This window comes from Haliotis cracherodii, unplaced genomic scaffold (assembly GCF_022045235.1).
Source record: "Haliotis cracherodii isolate W230 unplaced genomic scaffold, xgHalCrac1.p SCAF_11, whole genome shotgun sequence".
Lineage (NCBI taxonomy): Eukaryota > Metazoa > Mollusca > Gastropoda > Lepetellida > Haliotidae > Haliotis > Haliotis cracherodii.
In genome coordinates this window covers 18,385,237-18,408,784 of record NW_027266266.1, presented here as the reverse complement: position 1 = coordinate 18,408,784, position 23,548 = coordinate 18,385,237, and the positions used below count along the sequence as shown (strand labels likewise).

The following is a 23,548-nucleotide window of genomic DNA, read 5'->3' as shown; positions in this document are numbered from 1 at the left end:
TTGGCTGTGCAGAGTTGAGCACACCAGAAACCTATGATTGCGGGTTCGGATGGACAGTTGGGTTTCTTGGTTTGTCAGCATCACAACTATGCTCGCGGGTTTCACCAAAGTCGTAAACGTCTGAGACCTGCATCACTTCGGGCTTTCCCCTCACGCAAGAAAACAACTGTCTGGTTACACTATGGCTGAAATATTGCCCATGTGACAATAAATCTTAACGTCGTACTCCGTACATGAATTTTGTGCGAACCCTACCGGAGGCATATATTGAAGAAATGTGTAGTGTAAGGCGATGGCACATCTTGCACGAGTTTGACGATGAGATATTAGCTCTCGGTCCGAGCAGTCGTTGGTTTCTTATCGCTAGAACCACGCTGTCGCGTAATTTGCTGTTTAAAAATAGCGCTTGTACTACATACAGGCACTTTGTTTGTCGTTGGGGATTGGCCGTGATTCCATTTTCTTAGTACAGTTCTCACTGATAGTATCGTCGGATTATATGTTTTCGGACATCATACGTTTACCGTTTTATATCTAATTACTCACTCTGTAACGAGGGGTCTGGCGTCACGCAGGCGCTGTATAGACACGAATGATGGTTTGTTTGTAAGTTTTCTTTAATAAGTGAGTGAGATATTTTACAGTTGTTCAAGTGATTAGCGAGAAAACTACGAATGTTTCTTAAGCGTCCGAAAACCCATAATACGAGGATAAATATATAAAGAAGAGTCTGGTAGATTTGAATATTATAAAAAGTCTGATATAATAACACTGCAAAATGTTCGAATACTTTACTTCATTTAAGCCCCCAATTTCCAATGACACTGAAAGAACACAGCTTAGTTACGTGTTAACAAACATAGATCTTAATCGTGACCAGGGAAGAAGTAAAGAATATTGTAAAATGTTTTATCCAAATCCTGTTGGGCACACATTCACTTCGGTCCTGTCATATTCACTGCGACCACTGCTTTGGGCTACTTCCGGTTCCGCTGAGTCCATAGAAATATCTACAGTAGGCTGTCTTGATACAATATAAGAGCATGCTGGGGAACGCCACAATGCATTGTTGATACATCCTCAAAATGACTGAAGAAATAAATTGTAAGTATCTCAGAAAAATGTTCCTCAATACACCCCTTTCTTGACAGGCGCTTTGTGCCGGAAGTATGACGTCACTTCCTGCTTCACCAGTTCCGCCATGATGATATACGTTGACAGCCAAAAGCAGCTTACAACAAACTGTCATCATCAGTGTTGCTTCTGCAACGGAAGGAAACATATTTTAAGCGAATATTACTAATACATAATTAATAGCAAGGATGCCTCCTTTATCCTTTAGTTTGTACTTATACCGAGCCTACTGTAACATCCATTGTTTGCTATTCATTGTTACAAAAATATTTTCACCTGTTTATTTCAGAACTTCTTTCAGTTACATTTACACCTCATTAGTCCGTACACCAGTAGTCTGGACACTCTGATTATCGGACAATTACAGCAATATACACGAGGGACATCGTTTCGTCTCCACGATTCGATAATATGATATACATCTATCCGGACGATTTAACTTGTAAAGCGACTAAATAAATTAGTTCATAGTTGTAAATGCATGTTTTGTTCAAAGAATAAAAAAGCATTAATACATGAGTTTGTATATAGTGCGTCTGTGGTGCCATCGCCGAAGACAAACATATTTACTTTGCCATTTCCGGCGTCTTGACGCAAATAAGGAACTTATTGAAGCCCTAACAATGCCACTCCTCCATTCGGTGTCGTTCGGCTTTGTGACATATTGTAGAAGCGCAATCAATAATTCTGTTAATAACATCCGCCATTGTTCATATACAATCAAAGCCAGGAAGTTTCAATAGCCGTAGACCGTAGTGTCCGCGCTGTCAATACACCACGTGACCATACCGGGCTTATCCATGGTGCTATTGATTTATTAATTCAACGTGATAATGAGTACAATCATAGTCTAAAACATATACCAGCCATGAAGATTATGAGTCTTCTTGCAAAGAAGGCCTTTATAGCGACTTTTATAATTCTTATTATTCAATGTGTCAATATTGAAATTTTTAAAGGAGACTAGGCTCGGGATGTATTGGCATTCCCAGCCAGATTGATTCAAAGGGGTCAAATTCAGAACACCGACACCAGAGAATAATCAGTCTTGGTTAACTGCTGAAACTGAGTCCATAGGGCGTATAAGGAATGATAGTGATTTAATTTAATGAATGGATTACTGTAAAATCCGTGATGGATACCCATTGATGGAGCACATGGATACAATATGTTAAGCCCATTTCTCGTGTCCCTCGCCGTTATATTGTTGGAGTATTGCTGAAAGCGGCGAAAAAACATACTCACGTACTCACTGTCTCTAATCTAGTCCCCTTTGTATTAATTGGTGATAATTTCAAACAGCTGGATACAAATCACCCTTAATAATGAGATACAGTAAACTACGGTTATAACGAACTCAAAGGGACCACTAATTTTAGTTCGTTATACCCGTAGTTCGTTATAAGCATAACTACAGCATAACTACAGCAAATAGTATGGGACCCAAAAGTAAGTTCGTTATATCCGTCAGTTCGTTATAAGCGTGTTCGTTATAACCGTAGTTTACTGTACGTAATAATTTGTACATCGCTGAAATCGCTAAAATACAGATATACTGAAAAAAGTAGTGTTAGTCACGATAAACACATTTACAGAGTCGTTTCACCTGGTATTCTACCACCCAGGCGATTTATGTTCGTGTTCTATGATCTTCACGTTATATTTTTTTATGCGTCACTAACCCTGCACACAATTCAAAATGTCAAACGCTTTTTATCATATTTCGCTTGTGGATAACACCATTGAAGGATATATCACATATCTAAAACAGACTTTCAAATAATTTTAGAGACGGTAATGGATATATCAGATGCACATCTGATGAATTTAATTATTTTAAACATTGATATCAAACTAACAAACGCAGGCAGTGTCACTTACACCATAAGTACAAACTGATCAAATACCACCACATCACCAATGTCTAAATATTATTGATTTTGTCCCTTTTAGGATACTAATGAACATATTTGGTCATCATCTGTAAAATGGGAATTTTGTTAACGTTCCAACAATCGTCCGTTGTCTCGAAGTTAATGTGATGCAAAACCACCTTCGGCTTATTCAGATATTCCAAGTCGGTTTTTATGAAGGCGTTGTTAAGCCCTTAAACCTAAAACTGACATCTCTGGATTAGCCTAGTGGATAAAGCGTCTGCTCCTCACGCCTAGGACCAGAGTTCGTGTCTCCAGATGGGAAAAACGGGGCCGTCGGGTAGCCTAGTGGTTAAAGCGTTTGCTCGTCACGCCGAAGACCCGGGTTCGATTCCCGACATGGGTACAATGTGTGAAGCCCATTTCTGGTGTTCTTCGCCGTGATATTGCTGGAATAATGCTAAAGCGGCGTAAAACCATACTCACTCACTCACTCCACATGGGAACGGTGCGTGAAGCACATCTGCGGTATCCTCAAACGTGATAGGGATGAACCATTACTAAAAGCGGCGTAAAACCCTTCTCATTCACTTACTGTAAATGATGATGGTGATTTCGAGCGCAGTGAGACATCGTTTGTTCGGAGCTCTTTAACCCAATGGAATCCCTAACTCGAGACACAAGGAGTGCCGATATTGCACCAAAATGCCTATAAGTTTCCTTTCGGGCTTATAAAATTCTATCGTCTTAAGCGATATATCGACTTAAATGCGTTCGAGTTAACGATGGGAGACGTATTTATACTGAAGACCCGTTAATATCCATGTGCAAAATACTGTATTCTTCATCACAAGGATCACACATTTATTTTAATAATGTGTACACTCAAAAACATCTTTACTCGAAACATCAGCAACAACAAAAATATAAAAAAATATTTAAAAAAGGCTCATACCTATCGTAATACATAAGGTCATCGGGAGACAGAACTTGAATGGGCAATATCCGGGTCACTTGATTTGCAATCCCAGCTTTCTTTGCGGCACTTCCGGATCGTTTAAAGTAGCCAGTATCTACCATTCCAACGCAGTTGGCGTATAACTGCCAGTTTCGCTCCAACCGCCCGTATAGGTCTGTGTTAGCGGAGCGTAGAATGCCAAGCAGGTGGTTAACGTTCTTGCCTGAAAGAAAGAAATACCAAAGTATAAACACGGTATTGTATAATGCATGAGTTTGGCTTAATGCCGCTTTCGACGGCGTGTCAGATTGATAGGAGGATACAAGTGGGGCTTGTATTGTGTTAGCAAGCTCATAACCATAATCACGGCAAATCTAGGATTCTGGCACGACTAAGGGAGGCAACTACATAGAGCGAATTGCGGCGCCTTTATCGACTGGTCCACCCATGCCCCGGATTGTAGGTTCTAAACAACAACCATGAACGACACCTGAAAACGAGTTGTCGACTATGTCATTTTTTTATTTTATCTATTTTATAAAATTGACTCTAAAATTGTTAAAATAAGAAATCTTCAACAGATTGTGAACTCTTTTAAGCCACCAGACTACTCCACCAACCGTGTTAATTGGAAAAGACACGTCTCATTAGGCTTTATGTACAAATGACCTATGGTCTTCAAATCTGCAATTGAAACACCATTCTTGTACGACAATATGATTTGAATTAAGTCACATTGTATGATCGACCAGTTAAGATTTATGTCAGTTGAGTCTAAAGACGCCCGGGGTGGCCCAGTCGTCTAAGGTGCCACAATTCGCTGTGCAGAGTTGCGTCCCTTGGGCACGCCAGAAACCTATGATTGTGGGTTCGAATCCCGGTTGGCCCCGATTATGTTTCTAGGTATGTCAGCAACATACCCGTGCTCGTGGGTTTCACCGAAGTGGCAAACGTCTTATTAAGACCTGCATCACTTCGGGCTTTCATCCCACATTAAGCTAACACGCCATGATATGACTGGAATGCTGTTAAAAGCGGCGTTAACCCCAATCACTCACTTACTCACTAAAGACCCCCAAGAGGATGATCTCACATCTCTATGACAACGCAAGACAGATCAGACCTCATGACCTCATCAACAACACCGACACTGTTAGCTCTCAAACCTCTGCTAATACAACGCATGGTAAATGTATGAAAATTACATACTTACCTATACTGAGCTATAATGAATATAACCTTTATAAAACCTTGTAAAGTCGAAGTCATGAAGATCAACGAAAATATCGACTTATCCGTCGTTCGAGATAAGCGTTGTAACAATAATGATTTTGCTTGGACAATTACAACGTCTTAAAAAATATCCAGTTATGTTCGAGTAAACGAGGTTGTCTTTCCAAAGATGTATTTTCCATTGAAACTTCTGTCTGTTTTGTCTTCTTAGAAATCATGATGATAAAATCCTTTTTTTTCACATAATACTCCTTGCAAATTAATTACTTCATTTGTTCTAAAGGCGGCAGGGTAGTCAAATGGTCAAAATGTTCGCTATTCGCGTCGAAAGCCCGGTTCAATTGCCTACGTATGTATATTGTGATAATGCTATAATGTTACCAAAAACAGCGTAAAACATACTCACTCATTCATATATAGAATGACTTCTATATGTTATGTAGGTTGTATAGATTCTGTCTACTACTTCGCACATTGAACTCATCTTGGGAATTGGACCCTGGTATTTAGTGTAACGAGCCACCGCTTGAACCGCTAGACTATCTCGCCAACCAAACAATGCAACCCTTTTTTTTAATTTCTGGTGTATAGTCGTAGCTTTCGAACACCTGATACTTGGTTAAATGTTTGTGACAAACATTTCACGAATACAACACTATAAGATAAAGTGTCACGATGTTGTTAACATTTTATATCATTTTTTGAATTCATATGTTTTTTTTCTAAAAATTACAATATAAGCGACAAAACCATTTTACTAAATCATACGAAATCTCTTCTAAAAACAGTCCGTTGTATACCACGGTACAATTAAAACACTGTATTAAAACCCTGTATGCCCTTCAACCCCTCACCGACTTCGATGTGGACACTTTCCAGCGCCACATGGCTGTAGTGAGTGAGTTAGGTTTAACGCCGCTTTTAACAATATTCCAGTCATATCACGGCGTGTCAACTTAATGTGGGAGGAAAGCCCGACGTGATGCAGGTCTCAGACGTTTACCACTTCGGTGAAACCCACGAGCACGGGTATGGTGCTGACAAACCTAGAAACATAATCGGGGCGAACCGGGATTCGAACCCACAATCATAGGTTTCTGGCGTGTCCAAGGGACGCAACCCTGCACAGCGAATCGCGGCGCCTTAGACGACTGGGCCACCCGTGCCCCCGCCACATGACTGTAACCTACAGCGATTAAAAGATATTTTAAAAACAAATAACAGCAAATTCTTAGAGCTGTCGTTTCTTTAGTATTTATTCAATAATGAAAAAAAATCACACCAAAAGATCTATTGCATGCTCAGTTAAAAGTATCAAACACTTCCGTAACATCTTAAATTAGTTATTTTTTCCCTTGAATGATAATGCTCAGAGTCTACAAGAATTGCAGTCCGCTACCATGTGTTCATAATGTTCCTCCTAGACGGACATAGTTACAATATTGACACACTCTTCCTAATTGTCCTCGACTATGAAGTCAATATGGACCCAGCGAAGCGTCAATTATGGTTCCATGCTTACGGTCAACCGCAATGTGCATCCTTGCTCAATATATTAATCCTATATTTACACGAACCGGATGTGGCCTCGTTCCTATGTTTGCTGCACACTTCTCTATATACTATACAATAGAGTCATGACATACCGACTAATGACGTACAACAATAGTTCTATGTTAATCCCTGCCAGTGAACATATGCCTTGCAGGCTCTACTCTGCGGACCGAAGACCGGAACAGGTTAAATCTTGACAACTAATACTTTTGCTTGAAAAAAATAATATACACCAATTAATATAATTAATGTATATTAATAGATTTTTCACAACACATTTTTAAGCCACCACGCATGTCAAGTGAACAATATATCTCATCTCAAGACCGCCTCCGTGGTCTAGTGGTAGAGCGTCCGCCCGGAACGGCCACGTCATACCAAAAGATGTTAAAAGATGGTACTTGTTGTTACCCTGTCTGGCGCTCGGCAGATACTTAAAATGTCTATCATGATGAAAACCATGATGAAAATCTATCTGTCCATCCATCCATCCATCCATCCAACCATCTATCTATCTTTCTGCAGCAGTCGTGTACCATTATCATCAACTCTCTCTCTCTCTCTCTCTCTCACACACACACACACAGAGACAGACACACACACAGACAGACACACACACAGAGACAGACACACAAACACACACACACACACATACACGTAAGAAAAGAGATTTGGTCGTGTTTGTAAAATATTCCGTATTTAAACCCAAAGCTTAATTTGGATGAAATATTCGCCATAAAAGGGGATTTGTTACATCCGACAATGAGGGAAAAAATTAACCGATGTATTAAAATGCATTTTACAATTTGAAGATTAACAAAATACGTTTTGGATGACTTGATTCAAACTTGCTGGGATTGTCATTTCCTCCGATCCAAGAGCCCCTTTAAGGCTAGTTTCAATCAGATATGAATGTATTATTCGTATTATTGCATGTATGCCACTGTGTTGCTGGTTATATCGTCGGCTGAATAGTGCCATCTACTGCGCATGCGATATTTCAATGTAAATAATATCAGTTTATATAAATGGCGAAATTAGTCTATCGAGCCTCTGTTATAAAATATTTCACGTGTATTCCGTGATAAAGAGGTATGTGTGTCGCAGTTTATTCTTGACGTATTCATCATAATGTAGATACTGAAGTATGAAAATGTAAATATTTACTTGTAAACATTCTCATTCACTCACTCTTTGTTTTTTTGTCTTTCAAAACGCGACCGCCTCCGTGGTCTTGTGGAAGAGCGTCCGCTCGGAGAGCGGAAGGTCCGGAGTTCGATCCCCGGCCGCGTCATACCGAAAGACGTGAAAAGATGGTACTTGTTGTGACCCTGTCTGTATCTCGGCATTATGGGGCTTAAACAAGGACTGGTCGGCTCGGAGTCAGTATACTGTGTCTGAGTGGGGTATTCATGTTAAACTGCGGCATGGTATCTCAGTGGGCTAGCACCATAAAACGGCATCAGTCCGGACTAGTACAAGCAGCCACACGCTCGTCGCTATGTAAGTGCAATAATCTTGGACGCGACGTTAAACCCCATTTCACCTCACCTCACCTTTCAAAACGCCCTCGATTAAACATACCTGTAATTCTGGATAAAGACATGAATCCTCGAAGTGGGTTTTCCCCACATGGGTGGGCGGGGCACACGGAGAAGAGACACAGATAGATGAAGAATACCTTCCCTAGATCTTTCTTCCTCACCATTCTTCTATACGACAGTAGCCCTGAAAGAAAAACCACTTTCATCAGACAGTGACACATTTACACTCTCTTCCTTAAAGGACCCGGATGACGAAGGATGAAGGCCGTTTTTGTCCCTCTGGAAATGACAATTTTAAACATTGAATAGTGGTATTCACATAATCAGACGAATTCAAATAATAGACAATTAGCCTTTCTTCACTTTCAGATGTTCGTCTCGCGAACACCTGGTATCATCACTTTTTGATAGTGGTTCAAAACTTGATCATGATACAGTCAGAATCGTACAATCGACTAGCACATATTTTTTATAGGCATGGAAAGGGTTTTGTCGTTTTTATTAACAAGTGCAAATTTGACACTTCTGGCATAGGATTGGCTAAAATGAATGAGAAAGGCCGATTTAACGCCGCATTTAACAGTATTCCAGTAATATCAGCTTAATCTGGGAGGAAAGCCCGAAGTGATGCAGGTCTCAGACGTATACCACTTCGGAGAAACGCAAGAGCACGGGCATGGTGCTGACAAACCAAGAAACATAATCCGGGCGAACCGGGATTCGAACCCACAATCATAGGTTTCTGGCGTGCCCAAGGGACGCAACTCTGCACAGCGAATCGCCACAGTGCCCCCTCAAGAGAAAACTTAAGCAAATACAAAGACAAGATGATTATGTACCATAATGTACTGCTATCCAAATATCCAAATGAAATTTGCTATGGGAGTCAATCTTTACAAATTGCTCCATTTAGACCTTTTAAATCAGCATTTTGGACATATTTTAGCTTCATCTCTACATTTACTGTTGTTATTAGATAATTTAAGTCCGAAACATACAAATGTCGACACGTTCTCGTTCATATGAAAACAGCTGATACTTTTCACAACAATTTCTAAAACAGTTGTTCATTTCTTAAATTCTGCAGATCAGGTGGGTCAAAGGGAGCCATCATCCCAACTTGTCCTTTATTGGCCAAACAAAGAATATGTGAACATTATTTCCTCCTGCACATCATACACTATCGCATGACATATCTTAGACACCAACCTCTTGTCTCATTTCTCATCAAACAAACGCGATCAAATAAATATTATTTGACAGACGGCGGTAGCCCAAGGGAGCTCGTATTGGATCCTAGATCTCCTGGAGATCCAACCTCGGATTGCTGCCTGGAGGCTGGCCTCTTGATGAGGCTCGGGAGAACTTTAATATATGCAGCTTTATGTAAATGACACTGTAATTTGCATAAATGAATGATAATTAGTGTTATCAAGTTAATAAATATACCATGGGAAAGAGTTTGGATATTCATTTGGGACACATTGGTAATCATATATACTGAGGGGGCGTTGAGTGAATCTTACGATAAGCCAATAACTATTAGGGGGCACAGGTGGCCCAAATGTCTAAGGCGACGCGATTCGCTGTGCAGAGTTGCGTCCCCTGGACACGACAGAAACCTATGATTGTGGGTTCGAATCCCGGTTCGCCCCGATTATGTTTCTAAGTTTTTCAACACCATACCCGTGCTCGTGGGTTTCACCGAAGTGGTAAACGCCCGAGACCTGCATCACTTCGGGCTTTCCTCCCACATCAAGCTGACACGCCGCGATATAACTGAAATAATGTTAAAAGTGGCGTTAAACCCAACTCACTCACTCACTCACTCACCCATAACTATTATTGTGTCACACTTGTTGTACCACGCCTCCGCATAGTTGTCGGTGTAGAATACGATACAACTGTTATTATTGTAATTATGGTTGAATATTATTGCAAATGAACATGTTTTAATACGAGTGGCTTAAACGATTGCAGGATTAAAGTAGTGGCCGTAGTTTCTAAATGTTTAAGGGTGAGTGAGCGAGTATTGTTTTACACCGCTTTTAGCAATATTCCAACAATATCACGGCGGGGGACACCAGAAATGGGTTTCACACATTGTACCCATGTCGGGAATCGAACCCGGGTCTTCGGCGTGACGAGCGAACGCTTTAACCACTAGACTACCCGACCGCCCCTAAATGATTAAGGGGGAGGTTGGGAAGCCTAGTGGTCAAAGTGTTCGCTCGTCACGCCGAAAGCCAGGATTCGATTCACTCAAGAACTGCTCATGTATGAGGGAATTAACTGGAGCTAATGTTCTATCAAAATGGCGAATCTTCAGAGAGCAAAGTTCATCACCCCACATAAAGGTAGTCGACTGGTTTTACTTTCCGGCTGCCAGGGACGGTGGGGTAGCCTAGTGGCTAAAGTGTTTGCTCGTCACACCGAAGAAGCGGGTTCGATTCCCCACATGGGTTCAATGGGTCCCCCTCCGTGTTATTGCTGAGATATTGCTCAAAGCGGCGTAAAACCATACTCACACAGTGCCGGGCATTTTCCCGAGGCAAGGGAGTTAACTGACTATAAAGGTCCAGTTTCCACCCTTGCCGAACTAGGCTGGAATTCCTGGTCTCGATCGTACCGCCACCAGGGACTATTACAAGTTATGTCCCTTCTAAGCCTCTCCTATGGACCAATCAGATTCCACCTCTCGCATCACTTTCATTTGCTTTAAACAAAATGGCGGCGTCCTGTCAAGACGATCTGATCGATAATCAAGATCTATATTGTGTGATAAAACGGGTCTTACATCGCGAAGTGCATCGAATCACGTGAGCACCTTGATTTTTAAAACATGAAAAGATTTGGATAATATCTGTTTTCAACGAGTTGGCGGTGCACATTCTTTGCAAATCCTGCAATCGACCGAAATCTGCATTACAGTTTAAGAAAACTGTAGCACGAATTTGATTGGACTTTGCATAGACTCGTTAGTCCAACCTAGCCTAGTTCGGCAAGGGTGGAAACTGCACTTTTAAAGTCAGTTAACTCTCTTGCCTCGGGAAGATGAGCGCCAGGTTGCCACACACTGGAAATGTGTAGGAGGCGGATCCAGGAAAGATGTGGCACAACGGGAGATCACATCTCAGCTACTTCTGACCACCGACATCTACCTGGAAATCGTCCGGTTAAACGAGCGTCCGGATTGAAGAGTCACTGGTCAAGCTCCTCACAGCGATAGTACGTTGCCGGAGCTCTCTATACTATCGCTGCCACCAGTCAAAACTCCCCACTGTGAATAGGTGGCAACAACCATGCTTGGAGTTGAACTCGCAACTGAATGACCGTTATGTTTACAAACAAGTGACGGCTGTCGTGACGCCGAATACACTTATCGCTTCTAAATTGCTTTCTTCGTTTGTCAATTTGAATTTCTGTTTCATTAAAACTATCGTGTTATTGATACCAATCTGATTATCAAAACAACAAAGTAAATTCATCTGGAAAACATGGTCAGTTGTAAACCTTTTCAAACTGAAATATGATGGCATTCCCAAAGAAATAAACAAAAGTATTAACGTTATTACATATGGGGTTGGAGGGCAAATTTCAAGATTCTTGTAATGGCCGCGCCCACACTGGTGGCAGCGATGTTACCGAGAGTGTAACGAAGGTGTCACGCGCTTGGAAGAAGCTTGAGTCACTGGTATGTACCGAGTATACATCGACTTCCTAGGAGTAATCGCCCGTGAAGATGGGGTTTCCGGTTAAACAGGGCCGGGTTAACGAGGTATCACTGTATATAATGAGTGAATACTTTCGGAACAAACTACTGATATTTATATCCATTTTACCCTTATGTTTACCTAGCTCGATTCATGTCACCGAAGTTCAAAACACGATAACGTAACATCACTCTGGTGATTGTAATGGCTGCCATTAAAAGCAGCTGTCTCTTTCATGTCTTCCGATATGACACGAGACCTAATTCGTGTTTTCCGCCCCCTACAACCATATACTGACTTTTATCGCTTGTGTGGGAGAGTCTTGCTTTGTTTCGTAGTCGCATCATGTCGTGAAGACACCTTATATAACCATTTATTACCGGAAGTCATTAGGTACGGTAAATGGGGCTATCTGTAACCAATAGTCAAACCGGTTTCTGATTGGATGGGATATTGAGAACATAATTATCACTTTACGCTTCAGTTTGAATATAAACTTACATTAATACCGCATATTATGCAGATTGGTTATTAGACTCTTTCCAAATCAGCCAAAAAATTTAGTAAAAATACATTTACGTGATGTTATTTAAATAAGTTTGCAAACCGGTTTTAGTGACTGGCGAAACCGGAATGCGAATGAAGGGAAAGGTGAAAGGTTAAATTCGGCCCATGATAAAGCGATACTTCAAAAAGGGCGTCACACTTTCATCTGTGCTAGGATGCATAGCCAGGATGCAACCCAAGAAATGAAATACGCCGTTTATAGATTTTAGAGCGACCATAATCGTGAGTTATGTCGGGGACAATTAAGCGGAATATCCGCTAAAGAAGCGGCCGTTATAGCGATTGCCATTCATTGAGAATCACATGTGATTGGCCGACATTGAAGGACTGGGGTTGACATTTCAATACTTTCACTTATTCCGGAAAGAACACAGAAATAGGCCAACTATTTTGTCTCAAATATCTGAGTCGTCTGTTCTATCATGAATGACCCACTATTAGGGACCGACCGTTTGATAATTGCTCCAGAAAATACCAGAAAACAACTGTCTAAAGGTTCTTTAAAAAAGAAATTTGCGGACTAGACTTGCTTGTTGTAATGTCACAATGTGTTCGTCAATTAAAGTGACAAAACCATTTCCATAATATTAAATCTCTACTCAAAGCAGAGTCCATTACCATTCTGACTATATTAAACGAATCACTATCAAACAGTGACGATAGGGTGTTTGCGAAAAAGTGAACATATCCTGCCCTCCCGGTGGCATCGGTCACAAACACATGCAAAGGGAAGTCAATTGTTCACCTGAAAAATTGCACGAGAACAAATGGTACAAGTCAAAACAGAGAATTGCATCGGACATATTTTTTTCCAATGATGCGTTAATTTTTTGCGTCCACCACACGTGTACCTTAAAATATTTTGAAAGTTTTTTAAGACCTTGAAATTTGTAACCCTATCAAACAACATTTGGGTCATACAAGCCCTTTGAAATCTTCGTGGAAAGAGCATGCTCGATTGTACCTCAAAACATTATGAAATGGCTGGAACAAAAGACCGAAGCTGCTGGAATATTGCTCGACATAAAGGGAAAGTCGACCATTGTAAAGTTGGAGTCATACCTCTTGTCTTGTGGAGAGTGTGTGTCACTCTGAATCTTTATCCATGGCTATGAAACAAGTTTCTAGTTAAGGTGGATACATCAGTGGAAGAAACTGGCTATTTGGTGGTCATTGAACGATATCAGATCATCGACAGACCAGAAGCTTAAGTTAAACTTCTTGGCCAAATTACTTTGTTTTCACTGAGCAGAATTTCCGATTCATGCGCATAAAGAAACAGATTAGCAAGAAGTGGAGCACAATTGTGGTCCATAGGCATGCCTATTTCTTGCCTAAATGTCTGACCCGCAACTTGTACATAGATGTTATCAATGAGGAAGTATTATTTCAGATATTGTTTTCTCAGTAAACTTCAGATGTCATTTGCTTTTATATTTGACAAATTTCAGTGAACCTCTGACAATTGACATGTAACTGTGTCTATGGCCACCACGTGAAGTAACAAATGTCCCTCGGACCAAGGAATGAAGTTTTCCTTTTTGTTTTTATGTGGGATAGTGGTTTACAAAGTTGATAAATGAAATGTTTTGACAGAATTGAACATGATTCTTTTCTGAGATTGCAAACATTCAAGTAAATCCTTTGAGTTTTTGAATGGCCACATGGAATTAATTCCCCTTGTCTTAAATACTTCTGTGAATATAATAGTATTAAGGATAATGGTTATGTTTGAGACAGGGATTTGGTGGTATATTTGCCGGACCCAGCAACATATCTCTCTTTATGGAGCTTTGCAGGTTTTATGGTCAATTGCAAGTCAAAAGTTGATAGTACTGATGCATGGTTTGGGCAGATCTCTTCCTAAGTTAACATACTGGCCTTTTATGTGGCATGGGGGCACGGGTGGCCCAGTCGTCTAAGGCGCCGCGATTCGCTGTGCAGGGTTGCGTCCCTTGGACACGCCAGAAACCTATGATTGTGGGTTCGAATCCCGGTTCATCCCGATTATGTTTCTAGGTTTGTCAGCACCATAGCCGTGCTTGTGGGTTTCACCGAAGTGGTAAACGTCTGAGACCTGCATCACTTCGGGCTTTCCTCTAACATAAATCTGACACGCCGTGATATAACTGGAATAATGTTAAAAGCGGCGTTAAACCTAACTCACTCACTCACTCATTATATGTGGCATGACTTTATACACCAAGTATATCAAGTTCTTTGATCAAACAGTTAATGTAGTGATGCTTAAAAATAACGGTTATATTATTTGAGATCCTTACAGTAGGAACCACTACCAACTCTTCATGTAGTGCAGTCACATTAACCATAGTGTAACCATCCCAAATACTTTACAAATACCACAGATACCAAATACCTCACTTTACAAATACCCCATTTCCCCATTAACCATAGTGTAACCATCCCAAATACTTTACAAATACATGTTTACTATCCATGAACAACTTGAGACTGTGGTTCTTTCATAATCTCTACACTGCCAAGTCTTTAGTGGAGTTAGAGTTTGCTCGGAAAGCGGAAGGTCGTCGGTTCGACCCCCACCCGCATCATTAACTCCAAAACGGTACTTGTTTTCCGCCTCACCCTCGGCTTGAATGGGATGAAACAAGAACTGGTCGGCTCGGACTCCGTATCATGTGTCTGAGAGGGGCATTCATGTTAAACTGCGATATGGTATCTCATTGGGCTAGCACTATAAGACCAGCATTAGTCCGAACGAGTACAAGCAGCCACACACAGACATCCACTCGCTTACGTCGCTATGTAAGTGTAATAATCTTTCACATGACGTTAAACCCCATTTCCCCATTAACCATAGTGTAACCATCCCAAATACTTTACAAATACATGTTTACTATCCATGAACAACTTGAGACTGTGGTCTAACATATGCATTCCAAATCCCACCGGAGTGTTCCACGCCATGACTGGCTTCAGTGGGTGAAAATATATGCATTGATCTTTGTGTAAAATTTGTAAATCCGCTTCTGAATTAAGCTACAATGGATCGTATTACAAGTACCTGAAGAATCAACCTTCATTTGAAAATCATCCGTTACTCTCAAAATCAATAGTTTTCCTATATTAAAGTTCAAACTGGTCGATGGCTCAATATTACCAATGTCAATTTTATAATTCATTCACTGTGAGAGCTGAGTTTCATAATTTATTTAGTTCTGTGGGTGAGTTGGGTTTAACGCCGCTTTTAACAGTATTCCAGTTATATCGCAGCGTATCAGCTTAATGTGGGAGGAAAGCCCGAAGTAATGCAGGTCTCAGACGTTTACCACTTCAGTGAAACCCACGAGCACGGGTATGGTGCTGACAAACCTAGAAACATTTTCGGGCGAACCGGGATTCGAACCCACAATCATAGATTTCTGGCGTGCCCAAGGGACGCAACTCAGCACAGCGAATCGCGGCGCCTTGAGGACTGGGCCACCCGTGCCCCCTATTTAGTTCTGCGGCGTATCGCCAACAGCTATACATAATCTCATAAAATACAAAATATCTTAAGCTTCCAAATTCATTTAAGAAACGGGATCAAACATCCCCTCTAAATTCCTAAATCACGTGCATAATTCAATTTGTAAAATTTAAAGCATGTTCTATTTTCATTATTCCTGTATTGTATATAATTGTATCTCATGTAACCACCGTGTTTTATTTTCTCTCGAGAAAATGATGAGTTGATGAAAAGATTGTCCGGATGTTGAGGACGAGTTATCTTTCTTTGCCTATTCTCTACGCCACATTCGGCACCTATCGCCCCTTTCCGTAACCTGCGAGAAGACCCGTCCCCCTATCGATGAGTGTTATGTGCGAAAATACGACAAACCAATCAGAATGAGCGTATGATTTCAAGTTCTTCGTCAAAGAATCCCTCAGAAATAATTTTTGATTTACATATGTCTTGCATCTAAAAATATACCCAAGACACAGTTAAATGTGTTCAATCATACCGTATAATTCCGCATGTCCCGATGTGCTTTAAATTGCATCTGAAATATATATAACATATGGGGAAATAAATGTGAACCATTACGCAAGGAGTTGACAATTGTTTTAAGTATGCCCGTTTGCGCTAAGACGGAACCCGGTCGCAAAAATGGCCATGATAGGGGCACGAGTCACTATTCGGCTTGTCCCGGAAAAACACGAGTTGGTCACGAATGTCTACGGCATTGTTGCTCAGATTCTGCTTAAATCACTGTTTACTAGGAAAACAAAAAATAAACGACAAGCGTGGAAATGCTAGTAAACAATTCGGGAAACAATTTGCGTTTGCTAGATAAACTTTAGTCAATTCAATGTAACTTTTGTTGTAAACGCATCAGCAAAAGATCTATTTACATGCTTATACGATAACAGTCAACATGCTGAGTATGTTCCTCTGGATCAGCGTCTGAACGACCTGTTGACCTTATCATCATGAAAATAAGCTTCTGTGGTATTTGTGGCTAGTGATATCTTTTTGTCATTATTCATTTGTTAAGTATCCCTCGAAGGTCGCTGGAAAGTAGTTGTCCATTACTTCAAAAGGATTACCGACCACAAAGACGCACATTTTAGCAGAAGCAATGCGAACCGATAATTACATGTCTCTCTTTACCGAATTTGTTTTTCATTTTTTTTCGAATCAATACTCTTTGCTTTATTTATTACATTGTATTTTTAAGGTGTGTGCCTTTTGACAATAGTATTTGCTGGTAAAAGCAATATGTGACGTTTCTGGATCTTGTCTGTCACAAGGTCAAAGTATACGTTCGTGACAACTACCGATTGGCGTTAATTTGTCATTTGGGATCTTTTAAGCTTTTTATAAATATGTTTGCGGAAGAATAATTTTAAATTTGGGATTCGTTGGTGAGTGGCTGTCCGGAATGACGGGTTCCGGTATGGACAGTAAGGAGTGACAAACACGAACATTAACACTCATAATCTGAAGGTAACATCTCAGATTTATAACTGTCAAAGTGTTAATACTCTAGAGGATACTAGGTATCCCAGGAAGACAAGGACAAATTGAGTATCGCTTTGCACGGAAACAATCAATATTGCTTTGTCGTTTATGACTGCTGATTAATAATGTTAATAAAATATAAATATCAACATTGGCCACCACATTGCGCGGTAATGGTAATGGTGTGCGTTGCCGTACCTTTCTCAGCACCAAAGAGAGAGAGAGAGAGAGAGAGAGAGAGAGAGAGAGAGAGAGAGAGAGAGAGAGAGAGAGAGAGAGAGAGAGAGAGAGAGAGAGACGTACGATAAGTGGAGTATTTAATGTACTTTGATAATCTCTACACTGCCAAGCCTTTAGTGGATTTCGTGTTAGCTCGGAAAGCGGAAGGTCGGCGGTTCCATCCCCACCCGCATCATTAACTCCAAAACGGTACTTGTTTTCCGCCTGACGCTCGGCTTTAAAGGGGCATTCATGTTAAACTGCGATATGGTGTCTCATTGGGCTAGCACTATAAGACCAGCATTAGTCCGGACGAGTACAAGCAGCCACACACAGACATCCACTCGCTTACGTCGCCATGTAAGTGCAATAATCTTTCACATGACGTTAAACCCCATTTCCCCACACATCCCATATCCTTTGGGATACATTTCTTAAGGAGGCTGACGTAGTGGTCAGATAAAAGACGGACTTTGGCCAGCTGCACATTAGAGGCATCATTAGTCCACTATTATGAGAGCAACAACGGAAGGCCAGTTTTTGAATGAGGATCAGATTGAAGCGGCCACGCACATCGAGGAAAGCCTACCGAAAACAGGAAATATGAATCCTTCTCATATAAACTCCAACCATATCAGTGGATACCGATGAAAAGAAAAAAGGCAACGTATCGCAACATTGCCAAAAAACTACTACATATAATTGCGACTTCATGTATTTAAGCACCGCTTTTAAACGCACATAAAGTTAATGAATCGCCTCGATGTCAAAATAGAAAAGTAACATTCACTGGGTTTTTTAGGTATTAAACATATTTATTCACAAGAAATGAACGGGATTGGGGGACAAGTTCTTCCAACTTAGATTGCCCTCTCCCTGGTATTTACAAAATTTCACAACTTCAATTTCAATATATATGCATACTGTTTTCGAACAATCATAAGTCTATTCCTCAAGTCCTTCAATTTTGACACAACACTGTTCGACTGTACTTTGATGGGTTACATCGGTGTTAAGCTTGATGGCTGGCTGAAAATGACCATTCGTGACCAACTCGTGTTATTCCGGGACAAGTCGAATAGCGACTCGTGCCCCTCTCATAGCCATTTTTGCGACTGGGTTCCGTCTTAGCGCAAACGGGCATACCCAAAACAATTGTCAACTCGTTGCGTAATGGTTCACATATATTTCCCCATATATTATATATATTTTAGATGCAATTTAAAGCACATGGGAACGTGCGGAATTATACAGTATGATTGAACACATTTAACTGTGTCTTGGGTATATTTTTAGGTTCAAGACATATGTAAAATCAAAAATTATTTCTGAGGGATTATTTGACAAAGAACTCGAAATCATACGCGCATTCTGATTGGTTTGTCGTATTTTCGCACATAACATTCATCGATAGGGGGACGGGCCTTCTTGCAGGTTACGGGAAGGGGCGAGTGGTGACGAATGGAAAATGACTTCTGGTTATGAAATAGCTTCATGCCAAAATGGGAGGTCACAAAATGTGGTGTGTGAAACATATACGCAGGGAGATGACTGGTGCCTACGGTGGGGTTGGGGTGGGGTGGGGGTTGGGGTGGATGGGGGTGGGGGTGGGGATATGCTCGAATCTCAGCAGCACGTGGTGTCATCACTATTTGATACACATTGTCCCTTGACACACATGCTCATGATACAGTCGGCGTCGTACTTTTGGCACAGATTTCACATGAATATGGAAAAGGTTTTACCATATTTCTACATGGTTGAATTATTCAATAGGTCTTCAGCAACCAATGCTTGCCGTAAAAGGCGGCTATGCTTGTCGTAAGAAGCGACTAACGGTCGGGTGGTCAGGCTCGCTGACTTGGTTGATACATGTCAGCGTGTCCCAATCGGGTGGATCGATGCTCATGATGTCAATCACTGGATTTCCTGGTCCAGACTCGATTATTTACTGAGCGCCGTCATATAGCTGGAATATTGCTGAGTGCGGCGTCAAACAACAAACAAACAAACAAACAAACTTCTTTGAACAGGAGCGTACATGGCAAATTGCGGTATCTGGTATCTTCACAATGGTATCGTTGCTATCTGATAGTGATTCATAAACACATGCTCATCATATAGTCGGAATCGTACAGTCGACTCTGCTTTTGGCAGAGATTTCATACAAATATGGAAAGGGTTTTGTCGCTTTAGTAACTTAAACAACAGTCTCCCGATATCCCCAATTGTACATTTATTGATGAAACCAAATAACTCACTTAAGAGGTGGTGTCAGGTTGTGTAGTTGATAGAGCGAGACAATGATTGTAAGAACGGCATCTATCTCCAGAACTACATGCATCTGACACGCCTTGAACTGAATACTGTTCAAAGCGTTATTAAACTGCAAAGGACTCACTCATAAAACAACTATTATTACACTCATAAGTACAAAAGTCACTGACTATTCGCTTGGAACATCACCCTGTAATACACATTCACAAGACAAAAATCTAATTTCGCAAAGAACCAATTTCCATTCGAGTGATCGACTCCGAAAAATAGCAACTGGACATGATTTAGTTACGCAGAATGCACTCGAACTATTCGCAAAATGCATGACAAGCTCACCATTTTGCGAGCACCATGTATCAACAACATTCATAGCGTTAACGCCGGAAAATAATATAAGACTGCCGAAAAAGATTCCATTGGGCGTAAAGACAAAATAGTGATGACGGATCAATGAAAATCAACGATGATACTTTGTGCCATTCGTGACCAACTCGTGTTATTCCGGGACAAGCCTCTCGTGGCCATTTTTGCAACCGGGTTCCGTCTTAGCGCAAACGGGCATACCTAAAACAATTGTCAACTCGTTGCGCAATGGTTCACATATTTCCCCATATATCATATATATTTCAGATGCAATTAAAAGCACATCCAGGGCATGCGAAATTATACAGTATGATTGAACACATTTAACTGTGTCTTGGGTATATTTTTAGATGCAAGACATATGTAAAAACAGAAATTATTTCTGAGGGATTCTTTGACAAAGAACTCGAAATCATACGCGCATTCTCATTGGTAGTCGTATTTTCGCACATAACATTCATCGATAGGGAGACGAGTCTTCTCGCAGGTTACGGAAAAGGGCGAGTACTGACGAATGACTTGGTGTTTGCCAAAAGGGTAAAAAAGCGACAAAAAGATTTCCATATTCATACGATATCTCTGCCAAGGTCAGTTAAAGCGGCAAGCATATTCGGCTCTACCTGTAGACAGATGCTTATGATGTTATCGGAATCGTACACTAGTGCTCCATGCCCCGACACCTTGCGACATTTGTCATCTACACTACTGCTTTATCTGTACTGGCCCTTATGGGAACTGGTGTGGTGTGGCTGCCTTGGTGCTGTTCGATTCTCAAATCGATGCAATGTGTGAAGCCCATTCTGTCCAGATACTGCTGGAATTGTGCTTAAAACCGTGTAAACTCACACCCACTCTCGTTGGAATTAATGGAGAACACAACCTCAATCTGATCAAGTATTTTACACAATGTTGAACCATTCAAATTATTGATCAATCAATTTACGCTGTTTTACAACTAACATACCAACCTTGTATCCCTGTGTGCGTTCTTTAGTCAGGTTACTGGACAGCATTTTCAAGAACATGTTAAAACCATCAGTCAATTTATTGTCAGAAGGAGAAATATGCATTCAATGGACACATGATTTCCTTCAGTCCACTTGGGAAAGCCATCAGTCTTTCGAAATGAATAGGAACGAGCCTTATCTGCTATCTTTCAAACCAGAAACATTCTTGAGATATTATCCTATATAATAAAATAGAAATATGTTACCGCTGTTAATATAATATTTGGTTTAGATTATCTCAACTTGAATAGCCAGAAACCAATGGGATGTCAGTATTTTTTACAGCAGTTCCTTTCAACATGTTTCACGAGAAAGATTTAAATTATTAATAATAATTATCTATAACAGAATGTTAGATTTGAGGTTAAGCTGTCCTCTTTTTTTTCAGAACATTAATGTCAAAAAGATGAGGGAGTGATTTTTTTTATCAGACACGCGGATGCAGCTAGTTTCAGAAGAAAGGAAATATTGACCTTCCTCGGTTACATAAAACTACAGGTATTCATAGAACGGCAATGCCGTAACTTTCTCTCAAACAAACTCTTCCTAGTGGCTCTGTCGAGTATCAAGCCGTGGATAAAAACGGTTGTTTCATTGTATATGGTTCGTTAATGATTATACAAAAGGGTTAAAAGGTTTCAGGATATACATGTAGCTACAGCATGCTTATTAAAACAATGTGTTTATGTGTACCCATTTCCTTCGAATACAAACTATCACTTTATTAATATTGATGTAATGCATGGCTATCGTCCAGGTTACATGCACTTTTATGTCAATTTAAAACCCCATTGATATAACCTCTCTATTTTCAGTCAGGGAAAACATTTTAATACCACTTATCGCCAGTCGCATTCAGTCCTAGTTTTATTTCCAAGCCACTGAATGAAATATTTGCAAGCCCTATCGATATGTATTATATCATGTACAATAGAGCACTAGCAAGCACAAGCAAGATGACGCCGGGGAAGATATCACGATCGGTAAAGTTTCAATGAATACCAAACCGATGACGCTGACTTCGCTAACATTCATGCCAGAAATAGTTTATGAATGTCCATGGTGATGCTTTCGATATATAATAGGATATGAAAGCCATTGACGACTGCTCATTCTTCATAGCACGTTCATGGATGCCATGATGGTAAGTGATCTTACAAGCAGGTATTAAATGTAAAAGTTTTGAAAAGAAACTCGGTTAGTGATTTTCTTCCCACATTGGATGTTGTTTAGGAAAGGACTAAACCAGCTGAAGACCTTTAACTATAAAACTAAACTCAAATGTGTCGTTCGAATCTCAGTCATAATCGTACATGTTGACGAGGCTTAACCCCACCCCACCCCTGCAAAAAAAAAAAAAAAAAAAAAAAAAAACCCAAACAAAAACAAGCCATATGCGTAAGTACCAATTGAAACGTTCATACAAACATATGATCAAATGAAAAACTCACTAAACATTTATGCGTTTGTTAACCAATTACATAAATGTCCAAACAATATGTCAAAAGTTCTGATTTAAAAAGTACCTTTAAGGTTTCTGGAGTTGTGCGGAGAAGGGCTATCTACACGTTACGGATTCCATTGATGCCCGATCGGAAGCTTGTCATCCGATCATAGTTGACTGTTTCCCAGCTATCATCTTCTAGATAGTGCCGGGTCTCTCTACATCTATATAATGCCTCTACCTCCGCCTTACACTACAACCAAAACCCGCGCAGTGGGGGCGTACTGAGCATCACGTGCAGGTGGTGTTAACCACACGATGTAGACACACAGGTCATTATTCCACACCGACCTCAAACGAATAGGCGCCGTCTAGGATTATTGGTCGTGCAAGCTAAGTATATGCTGGGAGCGTGACTGAATTGATTTGTGGTGATTGTTCAGTAGTACTGCAGCTCCTGTCATCACGATTTTGAGCTGTATATCTACTTTGTATTCACAAACCATCCCCCATGCCAGTGAATAATGCGAACGATGAAGTCAGCGAAATGCCTGCAAGACAATTGTTATCATGCGTGGGATGGTTTCAAACAATACCAACACACCCTTTATTGAAACACGGTCATATTGAGAATATTGGGTGTTAAAATGTTGCTTTTCTTTGGTGTTGAATATCAT

At 40.6% G+C, this 23,548-nt stretch overlaps 1 protein-coding gene across 1 annotated transcript; it reads right to left on the bottom strand.

Moving 5' to 3' along the window:
• Positions 1-786: 786 nt before the first annotated feature.
• Positions 787-23,160, bottom strand: LOC139455505 (uncharacterized). Its single transcript, XM_071237053.1, has 4 exons — positions 22,954-23,160; positions 8,338-8,481; positions 3,964-4,189; positions 787-1,263 (listed from the first exon to the last, which is right to left on the bottom strand). The coding sequence occupies exons 2-4, from the start codon at positions 8,459-8,461 to the stop codon at positions 1,233-1,235; spliced, it is 381 nt and encodes a 126-aa protein (XP_071093154.1). The 5' UTR covers positions 8,462-8,481; positions 22,954-23,160; the 3' UTR covers positions 787-1,232.
• Positions 23,161-23,548: the final 388 nt, after the last annotated feature.